This window comes from Salvelinus namaycush, chromosome 13 (genome assembly GCF_016432855.1).
Source record: "Salvelinus namaycush isolate Seneca chromosome 13, SaNama_1.0, whole genome shotgun sequence".
Taxonomy (NCBI): Eukaryota; Metazoa; Chordata; class Actinopteri; order Salmoniformes; family Salmonidae; genus Salvelinus; species Salvelinus namaycush.
The window spans coordinates 45993560-46018872 of record NC_052319.1 but is presented as its reverse complement, the minus strand read 5'-3'; the positions used below and the strand labels follow the sequence as shown (position 1 = coordinate 46018872).

At 46.2% G+C, this 25313-nt stretch overlaps 1 protein-coding gene across 1 annotated transcript in view; it reads right to left on the bottom strand.

Annotated features, from left to right (window-relative positions):
- LOC120058567 (glucose-6-phosphate exchanger SLC37A1-like) overlaps nt 1–25313 on the bottom strand; it is a 32850-nt gene extending 7537 nt beyond the window's left edge. Inside the window, exons 1-18 of the mRNA XM_039007354.1 lie at nt 25191–25313; nt 23197–23418; nt 15049–15130; nt 11703–11808; nt 11364–11442; nt 10943–11078; nt 10682–10758; nt 9861–10027; nt 9657–9712; nt 8806–8880; nt 8612–8713; nt 7735–7825; nt 4052–4114; nt 3691–3776; nt 1135–1183; nt 861–934; nt 602–680; nt 333–430 (exon numbers count right to left, since the gene is read on the bottom strand). Coding sequence (XP_038863282.1) covers nt 333–430; nt 602–680; nt 861–934; nt 1135–1183; nt 3691–3776; nt 4052–4114; nt 7735–7825; nt 8612–8713; nt 8806–8880; nt 9657–9712; nt 9861–10027; nt 10682–10758; nt 10943–11078; nt 11364–11442; nt 11703–11808; nt 15049–15130; nt 23197–23252 — 1476 coding nt within the window. The 5' untranslated portion in view covers nt 23253–23418; nt 25191–25313. The remainder of the gene's footprint in view (nt 1–332; nt 431–601; nt 681–860; nt 935–1134; nt 1184–3690; nt 3777–4051; nt 4115–7734; nt 7826–8611; nt 8714–8805; nt 8881–9656; nt 9713–9860; nt 10028–10681; nt 10759–10942; nt 11079–11363; nt 11443–11702; nt 11809–15048; nt 15131–23196; nt 23419–25190) is intronic.

The following is a 25313-nucleotide window of genomic DNA, read 5'->3' as shown; positions in this document are numbered from 1 at the left end:
TAGAACCGCATTCTATGAAATCCACACACATTAAAACCTCATTCCATGAAATCCACACACATTAAAACCTCATTCTATGAAATCCACACACGTTAAAACCTCATTCTATGAAATCCACACACATTAGAATCTCATTCTATGAAATCCACACACGTTAAAACCTCATTCTATGAAATCCACACACGTTAAAACCTCATTCTATGAAATCCACACACACTAGAACCTCATTCTATGAAATCCACACACACTAGAACCTCATTCTATGAAATCCACACACACACATTAATGCACATTTCAGGTCAAATATTTAGAAGATTTGCCTCCGCACACACCAACAGTGCTAGGAAGTCAGCTGCCATTAGCATGTAGAAGACCTGGTTCCATCCCCGTGACGACAACACTCCTGCCAGGAGGGGGCCAATCGCTGCACCTGAGAAGAAAACATATCAATCCCAGGACAGTTAGTAAGTCACAGAGATAGTCCTATGCTGAATTGGAAAGCAACCCGTGGCCATTAGCTACCGCCTTGTGGAGCTAATTTATCATGTAGGATCTACTGGTAGGGCTGGAGGTGACCCGGAGAGGAGGCTGAGAGACTAACCTACTGATCCTGTGCCATCGATGATAGCTGTGACAGTAGAAAGGGCTCTGGAGTTGCCCTTCAGGCTCTTGTGTGTTCCCTGGAGTCAAAAAGGTCAAAACAGAGAGAGACAGGATTTGAGGTCAGAGAGAGGCCCACACACAGGAAATACTGAAATAGTATGGCCGTTAAAAAAGGTTAGGAAGATAAAACCAGGGAGGATTATAAACAGTGTAATAGGATAGCGAGACAGACTCGCAACACACACACACACACTCACCAGATCAGCAGACACTGCTGTTGTAATAAGGGCATATGGTCCATTCACTAGCCCTCCACACACCAGCAGCATACCTAGGAGGTACACGGCACATCAAAACACCATTCACTTGATCGTTGGTTGAATGTCAAAACCAACCAAGCTTGTGACATAACACTGTTCACCTGTAAATCATTGACAGTCAAAATAGCACAGCCAATATCTGTATAAGTCAATGGACTCAAGAGTGGGATTCAGTCAATCCCTCAACACAAACTGGAGAATTTATCCCTACCGATGGTGGGTCCCAGTCCGAACTCACTGATCAGAGAAAAGCCATAAAGCTGAAACAAAGAACAAAAAACAACAGCTATCAAATACACTGAGCGGACAAAACATTAAGAACACCTGTGTCCACTGAGCGGACAAAACATTAAGAACACCTGTGTCCACTGAGCGGACAAAACATTAAGAACACCTGTGTACACTGAGCGGACAAAACATTAAGAACACCTGTGTCCACTGAGCGGACAAAACATTAAGAACACCTGTGTCCACTGAGCGGACAAAACATTAAGAACACCTGTGTCCACTGAGTGGACAAAACATTAAGAACACCTGTGTCCACTGAGCGGACAAAACATTAAGAACACCTGTGTCCACTGAGTGGACAAAACATTAGGAACAAATGCTCTTTCCATGACAGACTGACCAGGTGAATCCAGGTGTTAAATCCACTTCAAAATCAGTGTAGAAGAAGGGGAAGTTAAAGACAGGTTAAAGAATGATTTATAAGCTTTGAGACAATTGAAACATACTGGACAAAAATATAGACGCAGCATGCAACAATTTTTACGATGTTACAGTTCATATAAGGAAATCAGTCAATTGAAATAAAATCATTAGGCCCTAGTCTATGGATTTCACATGGCTGGAAATACAGACATACATCTGTTGGTCAGAGATACCTAAAAGTAGGGGCATGGATCAGAAAACCAGTCAGTATCTGGTGTGACCACCATTTGCCTCATGCAGCACGACATCTCCTTCGCATAGAGTTGATCAGGCTGTTAATTGTGGCCTGGGGAATGTTGTCCCACTCTTCTTCAATGGCTGTGTAAAGTTGCTGGATATTGGCGGGAACTGGAACACACGTCGATCCAGAGCATCCCAAACATGCTCAATGGATGATATGTCTGGTGAGTATGCAGGCCATGGAAGAACTGTGACATTTTCAGCTTCCAAGAATTGTGTACTGATCCTTGCAACATGGGGCCATGCATTGTCATGCTGAAACATGAGGTGATGGCGGTGGATGAATGGCACGACAATGGGCCTCAGGATCTCATCCAGGCATCCCTGTGCATTCAAATTGCCAATGATAAAATGAAATAGTGTTCGTTGTCCGTAGCTTATGCCTGCCCATACCATAACCCCACTGCCACCATGGGCCTCTCTGTTCACAACGTTGACATCAGCAAACCACTCACCCACACAACGCCATACAGGCTGTGTGCCATCTTCCCGGTACAGTTGAAACTGAGATTCATCTGTGATGAGCACACTTCTCCAGTGTACCAGTGGCCATTGAAGGTGAGCATTTGCCCACTGAAAACAGTTACAACGCTAACCTGTAGTCAGATCAAGACCCTGGTGAGGATGACGAGCACTCAGATGAGCTTCCCTGAGACGGTTTCTGACAGTTTGTACAGAAATTCTTCAGTTGTGCAAACCCACCATTTCATCAGCTGTCCGGGTGGCTTGTCTCAGACGATGCTGCAGGTGAAGAAGCGGGATGTGGAGGTCCTGGGCTGGCGTGGTTACACGTGGTCTGCTGTTGTGAGGCCGGTTGGACGTACTGCCAAATTCTCTAAAACAAAGTTGGAGGTGGCTTATGGTAGAGAAATTAACATAAAATTCTCTGGCAACAGCTCTGGTGGACATTCCTGCAGTCAGCGTGCCAATTGCACAATGTGTTGTGTGACAAAACTACACATTTTAGGGGGTCTTTTGTCCCCAGCACAAGGTGCACCTGTGTAATGATCATGGTGTTTGATCAGCTTCTTGATATGCCACACCTGTCAGGTGGATGGATTATCTTGGCAAAGGAGAAAATGCTCACAAACAGGGATGTAAACAAATCCATGCACAAAATTTGAGAGAAATAAGGTTTCTGTGCGTATGGAACATTTCTGTGATATTTTATTTCAGCTCATGAAACATGGGACCAACACTTTACTTTTTATATTTTTGTTCAGTGTAGATTTTGTAGGTGTGCCATTCAGAGGGTGAACGGGAAAGAAAATATTTAAGTGCCTTTGAACGGGGTATGGTAGTAGGTGCCAGGCGCACCGGTTTGTGTCAAGAACTGCAACGCTGCTGGGTTTTTCACGCTCAACAGCTTCCTGTGTGTATCAAGAATGGTCCACCACCCAAAGGACATCCAGCCAACTTGACACAACTGTGGGAAACATTGGAGTCAACATGTGCCAGCATCGCTGTGGAACACTTTCGACACCTGGCAGAGTCCATGCACCGACCAATCAAATCACATTTTATTTGTCACATACACATGTTTAGCAGCCAACTTGATTAGCAGCCAATTGAAGCTGTTCCGAGATCAAAACTGGAGGGTGCAAATTAATATTAGGAAGGTGTTCTTAATGTTTTGTACACTCAGTGTACATGTCCTGTAAGGTTCATGATGCATGCTCATATTTGTATTCATTGAGATGATCAACTGTGATTCCTGTCCTGTACAACAGGGGGAGGCAGAGAGAGAGGCAGAGACAGACCGAGAGCAAGACCGAGAGAGAGAGAGAGAGAGAGAGAGAGAGAGAGACTGACTCACAGTAGGAGCAGCCAGCAGCAGCATCACTGCACAGGTAGTGGCCCTCTTTCCCAGCTTATCAGATATGACCCCAGCCAGGATTCCCCCTATACAGACAGACAGAGACTATGTGATGAGCACAACAATCAAGACAATAGGAGTGGTTTGAGGGTAGTTCTATTCCAATGATGCAGGAATGATGTCTATTAGTTTCCAACGATAATCTCCACAAATAAAACAAATCTCTGACACAAAACACACACAAAGGTGCAGAAACATCCAGATCATAAGAAAGTTATATGGTTCGTTTAGACATCATGAAGCTACATGAAAAGAACAGATACAAAAACAACCACTGAAAAAACTAAAAAAGGGAACATACCCACAATTCCTCCCACGTCAAACAGAGTGGAGAGCTCTCCGGCCGTCTTGGCATCTAGGTGAGCTGAGACAGGCAGGCAGGCAGACAGACAGACAGAGAGCACATTATCTCAACACACCTTCTGGCAAACAAAACAAGTGACATACTAATAACACTACCTGGCAGAGCATAGGAATACTACCTGGCAGAGCATAGAATACTACCTGGCAGAGCATAGGAATACTACCTGGCAGAGCATAGGAATACTACCTGGCAGAGCATAGGAATACTACCTGGCAGAGCATAGGAATACTACCTGGCAGAGCATAGAACACTACCTGGCAGAGCATAGAATACTACCTGGCAGAGCATAGAATACTACCTGGCAAAGCATAGAATACTACCTGGCAGAGCATAGGAACACTACCTGGCAGAGTATAGGAATACTACCTGGCAGAGTATAGGAACACTACCTGGCAGAGTATAGAATACTACCTGGCAGAGCATAGAATACTACCTGGCAAAGCATAGAATACTACCTGGCAGAGTATAGGAACACTACCTGGCAGAGTATAGAATACTACCTGGCAGAGCATAGAACACTACCTGGCAGAGCATAGAATACTACCTGGCAGAGTATAGAATACTACCTGGCAAAGCATAGAATACTACCTGGCAGAGTATAGGAATACTACCTGGCAGAGTATAGGACACTACCTGGCAGAGCATAGAATACTACCTGGCAGAGCATAGAATACTACCTGGCAGAGCATAGAATACTACCTGGCAGAGCATAGAACACTACCTGGCAGAGCATAGAACACTACCTGGCAGAGCATAGAATACTACCTGGCAGAGCATAGAATACTACCTGGCAGAGCATAGAATACTACCTGGCAAAGCATAGAATACTACCTGGCAGAGTATAGAATACTACCTGGCAGAGCATAGAATACTACCTGGCAAAGCATAGAATACTACCTGGCAGAGTATAGGAACACTACCTGGCAGAGTATAGAATACTACCTGGCAGAGCATAGAATACTACCTGGCAAAGCATAGAATACTACCTGGCAGAGCATAGGAACACTACCTGGCAGAGCATAGGAATACTACCTGGCAGAGCATAGGAATACTACCTGGCAGAGCATAGGAATACTACCTGGCAGAGTATAGGAATACTACCTGGCAGAGCATAGAACACTACCTGGCAGAGCATAGGAATACTACCTGGCAGAGCATAGGAACACTACCTGGCAGAGTATAGAATACTACCTGGCAGAGCATAGAACACTACCTGGCAGAGCATAGAACACTACCTGGCAGAGCATAGAACACTACCTGGCAGAGCATAGGAATACTACCTGGCAGAGCATAGAACACTACCTGGCAGAGCATAGGAATACTACCTGGCAGAGCATAGGAACACTACCTGGCAGAGCATAGAATACTACCTGGCAGAGCATAGAACACTACCTGGCAGAGCATAGGAATACTACCTGGCAGAGCATAGAACACTACCTGGCAGAGCATAGGAATACTACCTGGCAGAGCATAGAACACTACCTGGCAGAGCATAGGAACACTACCTGGCAGAGCATAGGAATACTACCTGGCAGAGCATAGGAATACTACCTGGCAGAGCATAGAACACTACCTGGCAGAGCATAGGAATACTACCTGGCAGAGCATAGAACACTACCTGGCAGAGCATAGGAATACTACCTGGCAGAGCATAGAATACTACCTGGCAGAGCATAGGAACACTACCTGGCAGAGTATAGGACACTACCTGGCAGAGCATAGGAATACTACCTGGCAGAGCATAGGAATACTACCTGGCAGAGCATAGGAACACTACCTGGCAGAGCATAGGAATACTACCTGGCAGAGCATAGGAACACTACCTGGCAGAGCATAGGAACACTACCTGGCAGAGCATAGGAATACTACCTGGCAGAGCATAGGAACACTACCTGGCAGAGCATAGGAACACTACCTGGCAGAGCATAGGAATACTACCTGGCAGAGCATAGAATACTACCTGGCAGAGCATAGGAATACTACCTGGCAGAGCATAGGAATACTACCTGGCAGAGCATAGGAACACTACCTGGCAGAGCATAGGAACACTACCTGGCAGAGCATAGGAATACTACCTGGCAGAGCATAGGAACACTACCTGGCAGAGCATAGGAATACTACCTGGCAGAGCATAGGAACACTACCTGGCAGAGCATAGGAACACTACCTGGCAGAGCATAGGAACACTACCTGGCAGAGCATAGGAATACTACCTGGCAGAGCATAGGAATACTACCTGGCAGAGTATAGAATACTACCTGGCAGAGCATAGAACACTACCTGGCAGAGCATAGGAACACTACCTGGCAGAGCATAGAATACTACCTGGCAGAGCATAGGAATACTACCTGGCAGAGCATAGGAATACTACCTGGCAGAGCATAGGAATACTACCTGGCAGAGCATAGGAACACTACCTGGCAGAGCATAGGAATACTACCTGGCAGAGCATAGAATACTACCTGGCAGAGCATAGAATACTACCTGGCAGAGCATAGGAATACTACCTGGCAGAGCATAGGAACACTACCTGGCAGAGCATAGGAATACTACCTGGCAGAGCATAGGAACACTACCTGGCAGAGCATAGAATACTACCTGGCAGAGCATAGGAATACTACCTGGCAGAGCATAGAATACTACCTGGCAGAGCATAGGAATACTACCTGGCAGAGCATAGGAACACTACCTGGCAGAGCATAGGAATACTACCTGGCAGAGCATAGGAACACTACCTGGCAGAGCATAGAATACTACCTGGCAGAGCATAGGAATACTACCTGGCAGAGCATAGGAATACTACCTGGCAGAGTATAGAATACTACCTGGCAGAGCATAGGAATACTACCTGTCAGAGCTGACCACAGAACATCAAGATCTAATGTCAAATAGTCTTCAGACAAAGATTGAATGCCCTGACACATCTAGTATATCTTGCATCTCTTACCACAATGCCCAAACAGAGTTTCTATACAGATGTATAGAGTGTAGTGTAATGTACATACCAGTGATGTGAAGTACTTAAGTAAAAATACTTTAAAAGTACTACTTAAGTAGTTTTTTGGGGTATCTGTACTTTACTATTTATATATTTTTGACAACTTTTACTTTTACTCCACTACATTCCTAAAGACAATAATGTACTTTTTACTCCATACATTTTCCCTGATACACCTAAAAGTACTCCTAACATTTAAAATGCTCAACCAGGACAGAATTATGGCACCGATCAATATAACACTTTGTCATCCCTACTGCCTCTGATCTGGCGGACTCACGAAACACCAAATAGTGTGTTTGTAAATGACGTCTGAGTGTTGGAGTGTAGCCCCTGGCTGTCCGTAATTAAAAACAATAAGAAAAACGCGCCGTCTGGTTTGCTTAATATCAGGAATTTGATGTGTAGCATTTACTTTTACTTTGTACTTTTACTCAGGTATGACAATTGAGTAATTTTTCTACCACTGACCTTAAGTACATTTGAAACCAGATACTTTTAGACTTTTACTCAAATAGTATTTTACCGGGTAACTTTCACTTTTACTCGAGTCATTTTTCTGTTAAGGTAGCTTTACTTTTACTCAAGTATGACAATTGATTTTTCCACCACTGGCACATACCTGCTTTCGTGATGTAGAGCGGCAACCAGAAGAGGAAGGTGTAGCTGACCAGCTTGGCAAACAGCAAACACAGAGAGAACTCGATCACTCCCTGGATGGCGAAAGAAAGAGAAGCATACTGTCAACAAATAAAAGCTATATAGTTGTCTAGAATAGAAAGGTACTTGGTTTATGTTTAAGCCAGCGTTTTCCCCGGTTGCTTATACAGTACCTATGCAAATATTTTTGATCAAAATCCAGTTCTGTAGGGAAAAGTGTCGGCAGGGTTCCGCTGCCCCTTGTACTCGATTTTATCAATTAAGGTCATTGATTAGTTAGGAACTCCCCTCACCTGGTTGTGTAGGTCTTAAATTGGACTTGAATTGAAAGAAAATAACAAAAACCAGCCGATACAAGCCCTCCAGGAAATTAGTTTGACACCCTGGCTTTGGGGAACAGGGGCCTGGGCGTTGGTGTGTGTGTCACAGGAGGTTGGTGGCACCTTAATTAGGGAGGACGGGCTCGTGGTAATGGCTGGAGCGGAATAGGTGGAATGGTATCAAATACATCAAACACATGGTTTGATGCCATTCCATTGGCTCCGTTCCAGACATTATTATGAGCCGTCCTCCCCTCAGTAGCCTTTTTGTTTAACTATCCTTGTGGGTACCAGAAGTCTTCATAAGGATAGTAAAACAAGGACAATTCTGACATGTTGGGACATTTTGCCGGTCCCTACAAGTAAAAATGCTATTTTAGGCTTTAATGTTAGGGTTAGGGTTAAGTTTAGGGTGAAGGAAAATAGGATTTTGGATGGGAATCAATTATTTGATCCCCACAAGGATATCAATACATAACTGTGTGTGATATGGGTGGTGTGAGGGCTCAGGTGACTGACCGGTATGCGTAGCGCTCCCATGAAGCTGATGGCCGAGGGCTCCGATTCGCTCTTCACCACCACCACCTGCTGTACAGGGAGCAGCAGCTCTGTGTCCCAGTTCTGAGAGGGAGACCAAGGGTTAATAACACAGATCTAAGATACAGACACTAACATAAAACACAGACAAACTCAGATAAAAAACAGACACACACCTGAGATTTTCCTCCTTGTTTGTACGAATGATAGAGCTGGTTATGTCCATTCACCCCTTTCCAGCTATTGGTCAGCTTTTACATGAGAAAACAAAACCAAGTACAACACCATTTACCATCGTGTTACAGAGTCCATATGAAGCTACATTCAGTTTTTTCACCATCGTGTTACAGAGTCCATATGAAGCTACATTCAGTTTTTTCACCATCGTGTTACAGAGTCCATATGAAGCTACATTCAGTTTTTTCACCATCGTGTTACAGAGTCCATATGAAGCTACATTCAGTTTTTTCACCATCGTGTTACAGAGTCCATATGAAGCTACATTCAGTTTTTTCACCATCGTGTTACAGAGTCCATATGAAGCTACATTCAGTTTTTTCACCATCAAGATATAGTGTTCCAGCAGCCACCAATGTAAACCTCTGTAACGCAGTTCAAAGTAGTGTGGCAGAATGAAAACAGCACCTGTCAATCAAGAATAACCCTAGATAAAGCTTTTACAATGAATCCACCCACATTGTAAACAATTATTTTTGTTTGTGTGACACTCAGGTATTCTACTGCTACCAATGGGATAAAGTGGGAGACAGTTGTTATGGAAACGATGCTATTCAGGCAAATTCTGAAGACGTGGGCTACGCAAAATAAAATCACTCATGGCTCACAAAACAAACAAACAAACATGTCCACAACACATTTCCAAAATGGCACTTACACTCGGCATAGGACAAAAACAAGGGGGCTTTTGTCTGTCTGAGATTCATACCTCTGAAATGTCGTCCCCATATTATGTCTATACTAAGAAGAGATGCTTTGGGAGACCCAGAGAGACATGATAAGTACTCACAGTGTTGCTGGAAGCAGGGTTCTGTACATCATGGACGCTTTTCAAATCATTTGGATCTGCAGACAAAACCAGGTCAGATTGGATGTGAATGTCAGAATGCAAAAGTTTTACCATTACAAAAATCATGCATGGAAACTTCTCTGAGGTCAACGGGAAGAAAGTCCCTTCCAATCTTCCTACAACCAGTCACAGAGCAGTACTCACGCTCGATGAGGAAGAGGAAGCAGACGCCGCCCATGGCAGCGATGATGAGGCCGGGGACGATGAAGGACAGGCCCCAGTTGGAGGAGACCCAGTAACCTGCGATCAAAGAGCCCAGGATGTTGCCCACTGAGGTATGGGAGTTCCATATGCCCATGATCAGACCCCTCCTGTAGGGAACACCAGTTAAAACAGGGTTAGGATAGTGTTCTGATCAGACCCCTCCTGTAGGGAACACCAGTTAAAACAGGGTTAGGATAGTATTCTGATCAGATCCCTCATGTAAGGAACACCAGTTAAAACAGGGTTAGGATAGTGTTCTGATCAGATCCCTCCTGTAGGGAACACCAGTTAAAACAGGGTTAGGATAGTGTTCTGATCAGATCCCTCCTGTAGGGAACACCAGTTAAAACAGGGTTAGGATAGTATTCTGATCAGATCCCTCCTGTAGGGAACACCAGTTAACACAGGGTTAGGATAGTGTTCTGATCAGATCCCTCCTGTAGGGAACACCAGTTAAAACAGGGTTAGGATAGTGTTCTGATCAGATCCCTCCTATAGGGAACACCAGTTAAAACAGGGTTAGGATAGTATTCTGATCAGAGCCCTCCTGTAGGGAACACCAGTTAAAACAGGGTTAGGATAGTGTTCTGATCAGATCCCTCCTGTAGGGAACACCAGTTAAAACAGGGTTAGGATAGTATTCTGATCAGATCCCTCCTGTAGGGAACACCAGTTAACATAGTTAAAATCCTATTGCAACTTCAATGTATCTGAATTATAGAGGAATCATCAGAATAACAACAACACATCTTGTGGCTTACCTTCCCTTCCCAAACCAGTTCCCGATGCACGCGACCACACTGGGCCAGCCAGTAGTCTGAACCAAGCCATTGGCCACCTGAGGATGTGGAGAAACAGACAGAGGAGTATGTTATGTTAGACTTGGGAGCAACGAGAGCAGCTAGAAAAACATACAGAATAGTTTTCCTCTGATTTCTCCAACATTTGTGTGTGTGTGTGTGTGTGTGTGTGTGTGTGTGTGTGTGTGTGTGTATGGCATTCTATGTATGCGTTTGATTCACCTGGACAAATATATAGAAGCTGAGGTTGTGGATGTTGTAGATGCGGCCCAGACCAAACAGACAGGTGAAGAGGCCACTCATCAGCATACCGAACGTCAGGTACAGACGAATAGGCAGGCGCTCGCCGATGATGCCACTGCAGGACGCACAATGATGACACAATCATAAGAATAGACACAATCTCCTCTCAGGTTCAGGACTTAACATCACTAGGCCTCTTATAGAATACAAACGGTCACCAACTCAGATCTTCACCGTTGACACTCTTGCTCAAGTTAAAATAGCAGCTAGCAGTAAGATATTGGTGGGTTTTCCTAATCACCTGACCTGTCCAGGATCAACTCCAAGACCTTTCTAGCTAATAACACAGCCAGAGATTTTCCCTGGTCAGGTTAAATGGACAGCCTAGTTGAAGCCTTACCTGAGGTACATTCCCACAGCGTAGGCACAGAGGAAGGAGTAGTCCATGGCTCCCAGAAGCTGCTTATAGTTGCTTTTATCTAGAAATGGTGAAAATAGTTTTTGCATAAGAATAACATAAATTCAACCATGGGCCACTTATCTGAATACAGACCCCTGGATTTGGTTATGGGCATCAACAAAAATGTGTGAATAGTAACAAGTGTAGGGAAGGTAGGTAGGTGGAATAGGTGGGAGGGAATGAGAATTGGTGTTAGAGGGATTGAGAAGAAGAGGGTCGTCAGAGAAAGTGTGTCAGGCAGAGAAAGAGGGGGAGAACAAGGGTTGAGTGGGTTCTCACCAAAGGGTTTCCAGCTGCAGTCTGTCTCTGTGTGGAGGCTCGGCAGGTGCCTACTACCTGCCGTGGAGAGTTCATGGAGAGCTGAGCAGTTCTTATGCAGCTCACTCTGTGGAGCAAGTATGATCTCCATGAGAAAACATATTCATTACTCTCATAATGAAAAACAAACCCCCACCTGCTACAGCATACATGTAGCTTGTCATACATTCATCCCAATGTCAAGCAGCTTGCAGCCATGATATGGTTCCAAAGTAAACAACGGTAGATGCGTTCTGCGATGTGGAAGGTGTGGTTCACAACGCGCTAGCAGAGATGCATTATTTTCCAGAGAACGCATAGAGCCCCGAGTTGATTATCCCTTTTTATACCAAGGCTATAATTTAACACATTTACCACTAGAACTGTGTTCATTTGCTGGTAGAAGAAGTGTGTTCAACATCCACTGAGGTAGCTAGCAAGTTTACTTGATAGTGACAGTAGTTGCCTTGGTAACCTAACAAACTTGCTAGTTTAGCGAACCAAACATCAGTGCTAGCTTGCCATTATGAAAATTGAATTCAACAATGCCAATCATGTTTGACTAAAGCAGCTCAAACAGAACAGCTAAGAATGAACTATAGCCATTGAATTCTACCATGTAAATATACCGTGCCTTATTAGGGAAAGAATGCACACTCTCGACTGCCCTTCAAGTCAATCAGAAAGGAGTATTCAACAAGCAATACGGCACCTCAGGGTTTTGTGGTATATGGCTAACATACCACGGCTAAGGGCTGCTGTAACGCACAATGCATCGCGGAGTGCCTGAAAACAGCCGTGATAAATTTGCCATTTACCACAAAGCCCTGCGGTGCCTTATTGCTATTATAACCTGGTTACTAGCGTGTTTTTTCCTATTCATACCAGTGGTATACGGTCTGATATACCACAGCTTTCATCCAATTAGCATTCAAATCAAATTGTATTTGGCATATGCGCCGAATACAACAGGTGTAGGTAGACCTTAACCTGAAATGCTTACTTACAAGCCCTTATCCAACAATGTAGTTAAGAAATAGAGTTAAGAAAAGATTTACTAAAGAAATGAAGTAAGAAATCAAATACAAAGTAACACAAGAATAAAATAACGAGGCTATATATAGGGGGTACTGGTACAGAGTCAATGTGCGCGGCTACAGGTTAGTCGAGGTCATTTGTACGGGCTCAAACCACCCAAAAAAAGGGTTAATGCCCTGCCTCTGCATTGCTTGTCATTCTGGAGCAGCTATAGTAGCAGGCTGAACCACATGGAAGCCATACTGACCAGGTTATAGTAGCAGGCTGACCAGGTTATAGTAGCAGGCTGAACCACATAGAGGCCATGCTGACCAGGTTATAGTAGCAGGCTGAACCACATAGAGGTCATGCTGACCAGGTTATAGTAGCAGGCTGAACCACATAGAGGCCATGCTGACCAGGTTATAGTAGCAGGCTGAACCACATAGAGGCCATACTGACCAGGTTATAGTAGCAGGCTGAACCACATAGAGGCCATACTGACCAGGTTATAGTAGCAGGCTGAACCACATAGAGGCCATACTGACCAGGTTATAGTAGCAGGCTGAACCACATAGAGGTCATGCTGACCAGGTTATAGTAGCAGGCTGAACCACAGAGGTCATGCTGACCAGGTTATAGTAGCAGGCTGAACCACAGAGGTCATACTGACCAGGTTATAGTAGCAGGCTGAACCACATAGAGGTCATGCTGACCAGGTTATAGTAGCAGGCTGAACCACAGAGGTCATGCTGACCAGGTTATAGTAGCAGGCTGAACCACATAGAGGTCATGCTGACCAGGTTATAGTAGCAGGCTGAACCACAGAGGCCATACTGACCAGGTTATAGTAGCAGGCTGAACCACATAGAGGCCATGCTGACCAGGTTATAGTAGCAGGCTGAACCACATAGAGGTCATGCTGACCAGGTTATAGTAGCAGGCTGAACCACAGAGGTCATGCTAACCAGGTTATAGTAGCAGGCTGAACCACAGAGGTCATACTGACCAGGTTATAGTAGCAGGCTGAACCACAGAGAGGTCATGCTGACCAGGTTATAGTAGCAGGCTGAACCACATAGAGGTCATGCTGACCAGGTTATAGTAGCAGGCTGAACCACAGAGGTCATGCTGACCAGGTTATAGTAGCAGGCTGAACCACATAGAGGTCATGCTGACCAGGTTATAGTAGCAGGCTGAACCACATAGAGGCCATACTGACCAGGTTATAGTAGCAGGCTGAACCACATAGAGGCCAGGCTGACCAGGTTATAGTAGCAGGCTGAACCACAGAGGTCATACTGACCAGGTTATAGTAGCAGGCTGAACCACATAGAGGTCATGCTGACCAGGTTATAGTAGCAGGCTGACCAGGTTATAGTAGCAGGCTGAACCACATAGAGGTCATGCTGACCAGGTTATAGTAGCAGGCTGAACCACAGAGGTCATGCTGACCAGGTTATAGTAGCAGGCTGAACCACATAGAGGTCATGCTGACCAGGTTATAGTAGCAGGCTGAACCACATAGAGGTCATGCTGACCAGGTTATAGTAGCAGGCTGAACCACAGAGGTCATGCTGACCAGGTTATAGTAGCAGGCTGAACCACAGAGGTCATGCTGACCAGGTTATAGTAGCAGGCTGAACCACATAGAGGTCATGCTGACCAGGTTATAGTAGCAGGCTGAACCACAGAGGTCATGCTGACCAGGTTATAGTAGCAGGCTGAACCACAGAGGTCATGCTGACCAGGTTATAGTAGCAGGCTGAACCACAGAGGTCATACTGACCAGGTTATAGTAGCAGGCTGAACCACAGAGGTCATACTGACCAGGTTATAGTAGCAGGCTGAACCACATAGAGGTCATGCTGACCAGGTTATAGTAGCAGGCTGAACCACATAGAGGTCATGCTGACCAGGTTATAGTAGCAGGCTGAACCACAGAGGTCATGCTGACCAGGTTATAGTAGCAGGCTGAACCACAGAGGTCATGCTGACCAGGTTATAGTAGCAGGCTGAACCACATAGAGGTCATGCTGACCAGGTTATAGTAGCAGGCTGAACCACAGAGGTCATGCTGACCAGGTTATAGTAGCAGGCTGAACCACATAGAGGTCATGCTGACCAGGTTATAGTAGCAGGCTGAACCACATTGATGCCATGCTGACAAGGTTACAATACCACCTGTGCTGATAACATGTGTATATAGTGTGTGGAGACAAATGTATAGTGAGTAAGTCTCTGTTTATGCAACATGCCAGTGCAGTACAGTGAATTCCCTATAGGATACATCAGTGTCTGTGTGTGTTACCTTGACAATGCTGATGGGTTTTCTGGACAGGTGGAAACTGGTGTACAGCAGGAAGGTGAGGCCAAAGGTGAAGGCTCTGTACCTACAGGGGGACAACACAACACAGGGGGCATCAGTAAGGGACTGGAGGCTCTGTACCTACAGGGAGACAACACAGGGGGCATCAGTAAGGGACTGGAGGCTCTGTACCTACAGGGGGACAACACAACACAGGGGGCATCAGTAAGGGACTGGAGGCTCTGTACCTACAGGGGGACAACACAACACAGGGGGCATCAGTAAGGGACTGGAGGCTCTGTACCTACAGGGGGACAACACAACACAGGGGGCATCAGTACGGGACTGGATTCTCTGTACCTACAGGGAGACAACACAGGGGGCATCAGTACGGGACTGGAGGCTCTGTACCTACAGGGGGACAACACAGGGGGCATCAGTAAAGAACTGGAGGGGAGGAGGAGGAGGTAGTCAGTGGGTGGTATTCATCCACTGATACAGAGTCAGATATACAGTGCATTTGGAAAGTATTCAGACCCCTTCCCTTTTTCAACATTTTGTTACGTTAGCCTTTTTATAAAATTTGATCAAACATCTCTGGAGAGACCTGAAAATAGCTGTGCAGCAACACTCCCAATCCAACCTGACAGAGCTTGAGAGGATCAGAGAAGGATGGGAGAAACTCCCCAAATACAGGTTTGCCAAGGTTGTAGCGTCATACCCAAGAAGACTCAAGGCTGCATTAGCTGCCAAAGGTGTTTCAACAAGTACAGAGTAAAGGGTCTGAATACTGAAGCAAATGTGATATTTCAGTTTATTTTTATTTTTATACATTTGCAAAAAAATATAAAAAACAGTTATTGCTTTGTCATTATGGGGTAATGTGTGTAGGTTGATGAGGGGAAAAAAACGATTGAAATAATTTTTGAATAAGGCTGTAACGTAACAAAATGTGAAAAAAGTCAAGGGGTCTAAATAATTTCCGAATGCACTGTATACCCATTGCCCGTCAGCGTCATGAAAAGTTGTGCACGCAGTTCTTCATCAGAAAGCTCTTTGTTGACCCATCAGTGAATCACATGCAACTTCAAATGCAGCTCATGCAGGTTAACAAACACAAAATCAGATGGTTATCGTCTACAACATCGCAGATGTCATCAGAGGATTGATTACCTAGATGCTAGCAAGCCAGCGAGGCAAGGTCAAATATCTCAAATAGAGCTAGATAAAACCAGAAGAATAATATACATGTTGAACACACAGTAGCTACAGTTGAAGTCAGATGTTTACATACACCTTAGCCAAATACATTTAAACTCAGTTTTTCACAATTCCTGACATTTAATCCTAGTAAAAATTCCCTGTCTTAGGATCACTTTATTTTAAGAATGTGAAATGTCAATAACAGTAGAGAGAACGATTTATTTCAGCTTTTCTTTCATCACATTCCCAGTGGGTCAGAAGTTTACATACTGTACACTCAATTAGTATTTGGTAGCATTGCCTTTAAATTGTTTAACTTGGGTCAAACGCTTCGGGTAGCCTTCCACAAGCTTCCGACAATAAGTTGGGTGAATTTTGGCCCATTCCTCCTGACAAAGCTGGTGTAACGGAGTCAGGTTTGTAGGCCTCCTTCCTTTCACACGCTTTTTCAGTTCTGCCAACAAACTTTCTATAGGATTGAGGTCAGGGCTTTGTGATGGCCACTCCAATACCTTGACTTTGCTGTCCTTAAGCCATTTTGGCACAACTTTGGAAGTATGCTTGGGGTCATTGTCCATTTGGAAGACCCCCCAAGCTTTAACTTCCTGACTGATGTCTTGAGATGTTGCTGAAATATATCCACATAATTTTCTTACCTCATGATGCCATCTATTTTGTGAGGTGCACCAGTCCCTCCTGCAGCAAAGCACCCCCACAACATGATGCTGCCACCTCTGTGCTTCATGGTTGGGATGGTGTTCTTCAGCTTGCAAGCCTCCCCCTTTTCCTCCAAACACGACGATGGTCATCATGGCCAAACAGTTCTATTTTTGTTTCATCAGACCAGAGGACATTTATCCAAAAAGTACGAATTTTGTCCCCATGTGCAATTGCAAACTGTAGTCTGGCTTTTTTATGGCGGTTTTGGAGCAGTGGCTTCTTCCTTGCTGAGCAGCCTTTCAGGTTGTCGATATAGGACTCGTCCACATCCACTTACTGTGGATATAGATACTTTTGTACCCGTTTCCTCCAGCATCTTCACAAGGTTCTTTGCTGTTGTTCTGGGATTGATTTGCACTTTTCGCACCAAAGTACGTTCATCTCTAGGAGACAGAACGCGTCTCCTTACTGAGCGGTATGATGGCTGCGTGGTCCCATGGTGTTTGTACTTGCGTACTATTGTTTGTACAGATGAACGTGGTACCTTCTAAAGCTTTAGAAGCTTCTGATTATCCAATTGACATAATTTGAGTCAATTGGAGGTGTACCTGTGGATGTATTTCAAGGCCTACCTTCAAACTCAGTGCCTCTTTGCTTAACATCATGGGAAAATCAAAAGAAATCAGCCAAGACATCAGAAAAAAAATTGTAAACCTCCATAAGTCTGGTTCAACGCCTGAAGGTACCACGTTCATCTGTACATCATTTTCTGGAATTTTCCAAGCTGTTTAAATGCACAGTCAACTTAGTGTATGTAAACTTCTGACCCACTGGAATTGTGATACATTGAATTATAAGTGAAATAATCTGTCTGTAAACAATTGTTGGAAAAAATACTTGTGTCATGCACAAAGAAGATGTTCTAAGCGACTTGCCAAAACTATAGTTGTTAACAAGAAATTTCTGGAGTGGTTGAAAAACGAGTTTTAATGACTCCAACCTAAGTGTATGTAAACGTCCGACTTCAACTGTATAACCAGTCTGGAATGCTTTCATGATCATCACTCACTCACTGCTAAGTTTGTCAAGATCCCGACATCAACACACATCACTGGTGAGTATAATAAACTCAGCGAGAGCCGGTGAGTATGATAAACCCAGTGAGAGCCATTGAGTATAATAAACCAAGCTAGAGCTGGTGAGCATAATTAACCCAGCGAGAGCCGGTGAGTATAATAGAAACCATGAAGTCCTGTTCTTGTACATCTCCCACTCATCATCAGTTATTTCCTGGTGGACTTGTGCAAAGGCCAAACAAGTCGAGTTCGACAGACCCTGACGTGGGTTCACCCCTGACCTAGCCAAACACAGCCACCCAGACGTGTGTCTTCCCCTGACCTAGCCAAACACAGCCACCCGACGTGGGTCTTCCCCTGACCTAGCCAAACACAGCCACCCGACGTGGGTCTTCCCCTGACCTAGCCAAAGATAGCCACCCGACGTGGGTCTTCCCCTGACCTAGCCAAACACAGCCACCCGACGTGGGTTCACCCCTGACCTAGCCAAACACAGCCACCCGACGTGGGTCTTCCCCTGACCTAGCCAAACACAGCCACCCGACGTGGGTCTTCCCCTGACCTAGCCAAACACAGCCACCCGACGTGTGTCTTCCCCTGACCTAGCCAAAGATAGCCACCCGACGTGGGTCTTCCCCTGACCTAGCCAAACACAGCCACCCGACGTGGGTTCACCCCTGACCTAGCCAAACACAGCCACCCCGACGTGTGTCTTCCCCTGACCTAGCCAAACACAGCCACCCCGACGTGTGTCTTCCCCTGACCTAGTCAAACACAGCCACCCAGACGTGGGTCTTCCCCTGACCTAGCCAAACACAGCCACCCCGACGTGTGTCTTCCCCTGACCTAGCCAAACACAGCCACCCCGACGTGTGTCTTCCCCTGACCTAGCCAAACACAGCCACCCAGACGTGGGTCTTCCCCTGACCTAGCCAAACACAGCCACCCCGACGTGGGTCTTCCCCTGACCTAGCCAAACACAGTCACCCCGACGTGGGTCTTCCCCTGACCTAGCCAAACACAGCCACCCCGGTGTGGGTCTTCCCCTGACCTAGCCAAACACAGCCACCCCGACGTGGGTCTTCCCCTGACCTAGCCAAACACAGCCACCCAGACGTGGGTCTTCCCCTGACCTAGCCAAACACAGCCACCCGACGTGGGTTCACCCCTGACCTAGTCAAACACAGCCACCCCGACGTGGGTCTTCCCCTGTCCTAGCCAAACACAGCCACCCAGACGTGTGTCTTCCCCTGACCTAGCCAAACACAGTCACCCCGACGTGTGTCTTCCCCTGACCTAGCCAAACACAGCCACCCAGACGTGGGTCTTCCCCTGACCTAGCCAAACACAGCCACCCCGACGTGGGTCTTCCCCTGTCCTAGCCAAACACAGCCACCCAGACGTGGGTCTTCCCCTGACCTAGCCAAACACAGCCACCCCGACGTGGGTCTTCCCCTGACCTAGCCAAACACAGCCACCCGACGTGGGTTCACCCCTGACCTAGTCAAACACAGCCACCCCGACGTGGGTCTTCCCCTGTCCTAGCCAAACACAGCCACCCAGACGTGGGTCTTCCCCTGACCTAGCCAAACACAGCCACCCGACGTGGGTTCACCCCTGACCTAGCCAAACACAGCCACCCAGACGTGTGTCTTCCCCTGACCTAGCCAAAGATAGCCACCCCGACGTGGGTCTTCCCCTGACCTAGTCAAACACAGCCACCCAGACGTGGGTCTTCCCCTGACCTAGCCAAACACAGCCACCCAGACGTGGGTCTTCCCCTGACCTAGCCAAACACAGCCACCCGGTGTGGGTCTTCCCCTGACCTAGCCAAACACAGCCACCCAGACGTGGGTTCACCCCTGATCAAGCCAAAGATAGCCACCCCGACGTGGGTCTTCCCCTGACCTAGCCAAACACAGACCCTTATGGCAGTCTGGACATAATAAAGTCACACCACCATAAACCAGCCCTAGAGACCAGTTGCTAAGGGGAGGAAAGCAGTCAGAGGGAAGAATCCCTGATTGCCTATGTACACTCACAATAGCTAGGCAGCATGTGTGTGTTTGTATCTGTGTGTGTGTGTGTCTAGTGGAAAGGGGGTTGTGTTCTCTCCCAAGGCAGGACAGAAATGAGACAGTTAGGACACTGGCAGTGTCTTCCCTGTCAGCAGTAATTTAGTGTAAATCATGTCAGTGGCTCTGTGACAACACAGAACACCACCACTGTCCCAGCTCCACCGCTCTGAGAACACCACACAGAGACTGGCTACAGCCACACAGACTTCAGCATGCCACTCACACAGAATGACGATCAGTCGGAATGCAATGAAATGTGGTAGAGTTCAAATAAATACTTCAAAGTGTAGTACCCCTATGAAGATTCAGGTTAACAACTTGGTTTTCCACTCTTTTTCAGTTTGACCTTTGACTATAGTTCTACTGATAATAGAAGGCCTGGGGTGTGGGGTGTGGGGTGTGGGGGGGGGGGGGGGGGGGGGTTCCTAACCACGTGACTTGACAAGGAACAATTCCTGGCCCTAATAATGAATGGGATAAGCAAATAAAATCAAATGTTATTTGTGACATGCTTGGTAAACAACAGGTGTAGACTAACAGTGAAATGCTTACTTACAGGTCCTTCCCAACAATGCAGAGAGAAAGAAAATAGAGCAATAATAGAAAAGTAATAACAAGTAATAATAAATACACAATGAGAAACGATAACTTGGCTATATACACGGGGTACCAGTACTGAGACAATGTGCATATAACTAGGATGAAAGTGACTACGCAACAGGATAGATAATAAACAGTAGCAGCAGCGTGTGATGAGTCAAGAAAGTTAGTGTAAAAAGGGTCAATACAGATAGTCCGGGTAGCTATTTGGTTAACTATTTAACAGTTTTACGGCTTGGGGGTAGAAGCTGTTCAGTAATCATTAACCTGCCTGCAAGTATCCTGGGCCAATGTCACATAGATGGTGCGTACCTACCATTTACAGCTGTAAGCCCTACACTACATGATCTATGGGACGTCTGTTAGCACAGTGCTCGCGCTCTCTGTGGCATGGCCAATTCCCTGTCTCGCACACATCATTATATTGGACTAAATATAAAATTGATACGGGCAGCACAAACAGGCGCAAGACAAGGCACATACAGTACACCGACACTAGCACAGCCACATGTACACACAGGGTCACACACACACACACACACACACACACACACACACACACACACACACTTGAGCCCTGATATAATAAATCATCAACCATTTACAACTAAGTCCAAGTGTGAACAAGATCCCGCAGAGACAAATCCCCATAAACAGAGTAGCACAAACCAATAGAATGATGGGCTTGGTATTCTTCACTCACTTCTCACCCTAAAGAATGTCAAGACAAGCACACAACCCAAGTGGACAGACAGGACTCTGTGGAATTAGAAAACAAACACGCGAAGACAGAAACACGAACATCTGGTTTAATTAGAAGAGTGACATGAATAGTCGGCTTACTTGTCAGAGGAGGACAGCCTGCTTCTTGAACCAAATGCCACCAACCAAAAGCAAGTTGTTAGCCCTGATCCACTCATATTGTTCTGATGACACTGCCATCTAGATTAATGAATTAATTAACTACTTATGACAGAGTGCATTTTGATCTGAAAGACAGAGACAAAAAGACAGACAGGCAGATAGACAAGACAGACACAGGCCGGAAGGTGGACAGACGGGCAGAAGGACAGACACAGGCCAGAAGGTGGACAGACGGGCGGGCAGAAGGACAGACAAGCCAGAAGGTGGACAGACGGGCAGAAGGACAGACACAGGCCAGAAGGTGGACAGACGGGCAGAAGGACAGACACAGGCCAGAAGGTGGACGGGCAGAAGGACAGACACAGGCCAGAAGGTGGACGGGCAGAAGGACAGACACAGGCCAGAAGGTGGACAGACGGGCAGAAGGACAGACACAGGCCAGAAGGTGGACGGGCAGAAGGACAGACACAGGCCAGAAGGTGGACGGGCAGAAGGACAGACACAGGCCAGAAGGTGGGCGGGCAGAAGGACAGACACAGGCCAGAAGGTGGACGGGCAGAAGGACAGACACAGGCCAGAAGGTGGACGGGCAGAAGGACAGACACAGGCCAGAAGGTGGACGGGCAGAAGGACAGACACAGGCCAGAAGGTGGGCAGACGGGCAGAAGGACAGACACAGGCCAGAAGGTGGGCGGGCAGAAGGACAGACAAGCCAGAAGGTGGACAGACGGGCAGAAGGACAGACACAGGCCAGAAGGTGGACGGGCAGAAGGACAGACACAGGCCAGAAGGTGGGCGGGCAGAAGGACAGACAAGCCAGAAGGTGGACAGACGGGCAGAAGGACAGACACAGGCCAGAAGGTGGACGGGCAGAAGGACAGACACAGGCCAGAAGGTGGACGGGCAGAAGGACAGACACAGGCCAGAAGGTGGACGGGCAGAAGGACAGACACAGGCCAGAAGGTGGGCGGGCAGAAGGACAGACAAGCCAGAAGGTGGACAGACGGGCAGAAGGACAGACACAGGCCAGAAGGTGGACGGGCAGAAGGACAGACAAGCCAGAAGGTGGACAGACGGGCGGGCAGAAGGACAGACACAGGCCAGAAGGTGGACAGACGGGCGGGCAGAAGGACAGACAAGCCAGAAGGTGGACAGACGGGCAGAAGGACAGACAAGCCAGAAGGTGGACAGACGGGCAGAAGGACAGACACAGGCCAGAAGGTGGACAGGCAGAAGGACAGACACAGGCCAGAAGGTGGACGGGCAGAAGGACAGACACAGGCCAGAAGGTGGACAGGCAGAAGGACAGACACAGGCCAGAAGGTGGACGGGCAGAAGGACAGACACAGGCCAGAAGGTGGACGGGCAGAAGGACAGACACAGGCCAGAAGGTGGGCGGGCAGAAGGACAGACACAGGCCAGAAGGTGGACGGGCAGAAGGACAGACACAGACCAGAAGGTGGGCGGGCAGAAGGACAGACACAGACCAGAAGGTGGACGGGCAGAAGGACAGACACAGACCAGAAGGTGGACGGGCAGAAGGACAGACACAGACCAGAAGGTGGACGGGCAGAAGGACAGACACAGACCAGAAGGTGGACGGGCAGAAGGACAGACACAGACCAGAAGGTGGGCGGGCAGAAGGACAGACACAGACAAACAGAACTCACCACTGGTCTCTGTTGAAGGATGCCAGGAAGCGGATGCCAGGTGGCACGGGGGCCATGATGATTGGGCGATAACAGGCACTGGGCAGTCAACAGACGGGCAGGTCTCACAGCGATGATGATGACCAACATGCAGACCTACAGCTCCATTCTGTGAGCTTAATGCAAGGCCCAGGAGACATGGCCAAGAGGCTGCAGGAATATGCCCTCAGAAGCTATATTCTCCTGTATGGGGCAAAATAATTAAAGAGATTTAAACACAGCAGGACATCTGAAGATGGCATCTCTCTCCGTTCCATTTCTATAGTGTATGTTCTTGAACGTATACTTTGTGCATGTATCTGTCCAGGGTCCTTCCACCTCAAAAATCACAAGAAAGAGGATTGACACCAACCATCTCAGACTGTTCTGAGATTGTTTTTGTAGTTAGTAACCGATACAATTATCTTTTGTGAAACATTATTTTGTTGAAATATAATTTTATTTCTGAGAAACAAATTCTGTTTGACAAGTCATATGAACCTGCGGCTTGGAGTATCGCTTCTCCATATTATGTAATCTATTCCCTGTGATGTACATTTTCCCTGTTCAGAGAAATTTGTCATTGAAGTCACTTGCATTATTTAGTGTGAAAGTACCAGGTTTTGACTTGTTGTGTGGTCATCCTCACAATTCAAGCTAGTCCTCTACGAAAGCAATTCAGTTTATCCTTTCTTATTTATCCTTCTTTATTATTATTTTGTTGAATTTTTTTTTTCTTTTCAGGAATGTCAATATTACCTGTTTCTAACTACAGAAACAATTTCTGAATGATCTGAGACGGTGGGTGTGATTGGCTTGTTGAAATGACATGGAACAACTCTCCAGCAAGGCATAGTAGGATACAGTAAACTTTCCATAGCCTCTCATCTCATTGGGGTATCAGAGATATTGCTCACATTCATACAAATTCTGCTTAATGCTCTGGGAATAACATGTAGCATGAATACCAGTACCCTTCTATGCCAGAATCTTGGTCTGGGAACATGACGTTGCCAAGCACTAAACCACCAACTGTGTATATCGACAGCTTGGCTTGCTAAACTACGCATACCATTTAACTCTGTCATGAGCCTCTGCCACGACATTAGTCATTTACACTACTCATATGGTCACTGTCATAATTTTGTAAGTTGAATTGATTAATTCTACATACTAAAACTTTCAATACTTTCCCATTCCCATGGGGGGACAAGTAGTAAAATGTATTCACTCACTAAGGTAAGTTGCTCTGTATAAGAGTGTCTGCTAAATGACTAAAATTTAAACATTTCAAAAAAATATTTGGCCTATACAGTACAGCGGCCTACAGTTGGCTACAGCTGATAGCAAAACCTCATACGTGGAATCTTGGATGGCACATCAACTGGACCAGGTTTTTCATTCAGATTGTGACAGAGCCTCAAACCCAGTTACTGAAGTTGATTACTGAAGTTCATTCGACAATAGGTATCCATCTTTCTTTCTTTCATCTATTTATCCCCATATTTGAACGTATTACCATCTAACATCCTGTAGATTAAATTGAGATTGTTAAACAGAGCCCAATACTGTTATCTTACCATTTTCTTGGACTGTGGTAAAAACAATATAAACACATTTGACTTCCCAGTGTGGCAGACATCAAAGAGAGAGAGAAAGACGCGTGCTGTAGGACATTTGCCAGTTTGCTTGAAAGCCACATACATCAATGTTTCCAATCATTATGATCATCAGCAACATTATAACCAAATCGATACTCCAGTCGAAAGATACAATGTATTTACATGAAGAATCCCCCTTACAATGTATCCGACAGTTCTTTGTTTAAACCATTGTGTTCAAATAACCATGGCTTGCTCGCTTCACTTTCTGCTCATCCTCGTGCCCTCGATGCTAGACAAAAACAGCGGTCTATCAGTGGAAAATCGCCAACCCTATCAATTCACAGACATGGAGGGATAAATTATCAAACTTACAGTGGCTGAAATCGCGGAAAAATTCAAAAGAACCGTCTTGTTTCTCGTCCAACTCGGGCGGTAATAGCTATCACTTCCTTGTTCTTTCACAGAGCTTCGTGGAACTGTCATTCACAGTCACAC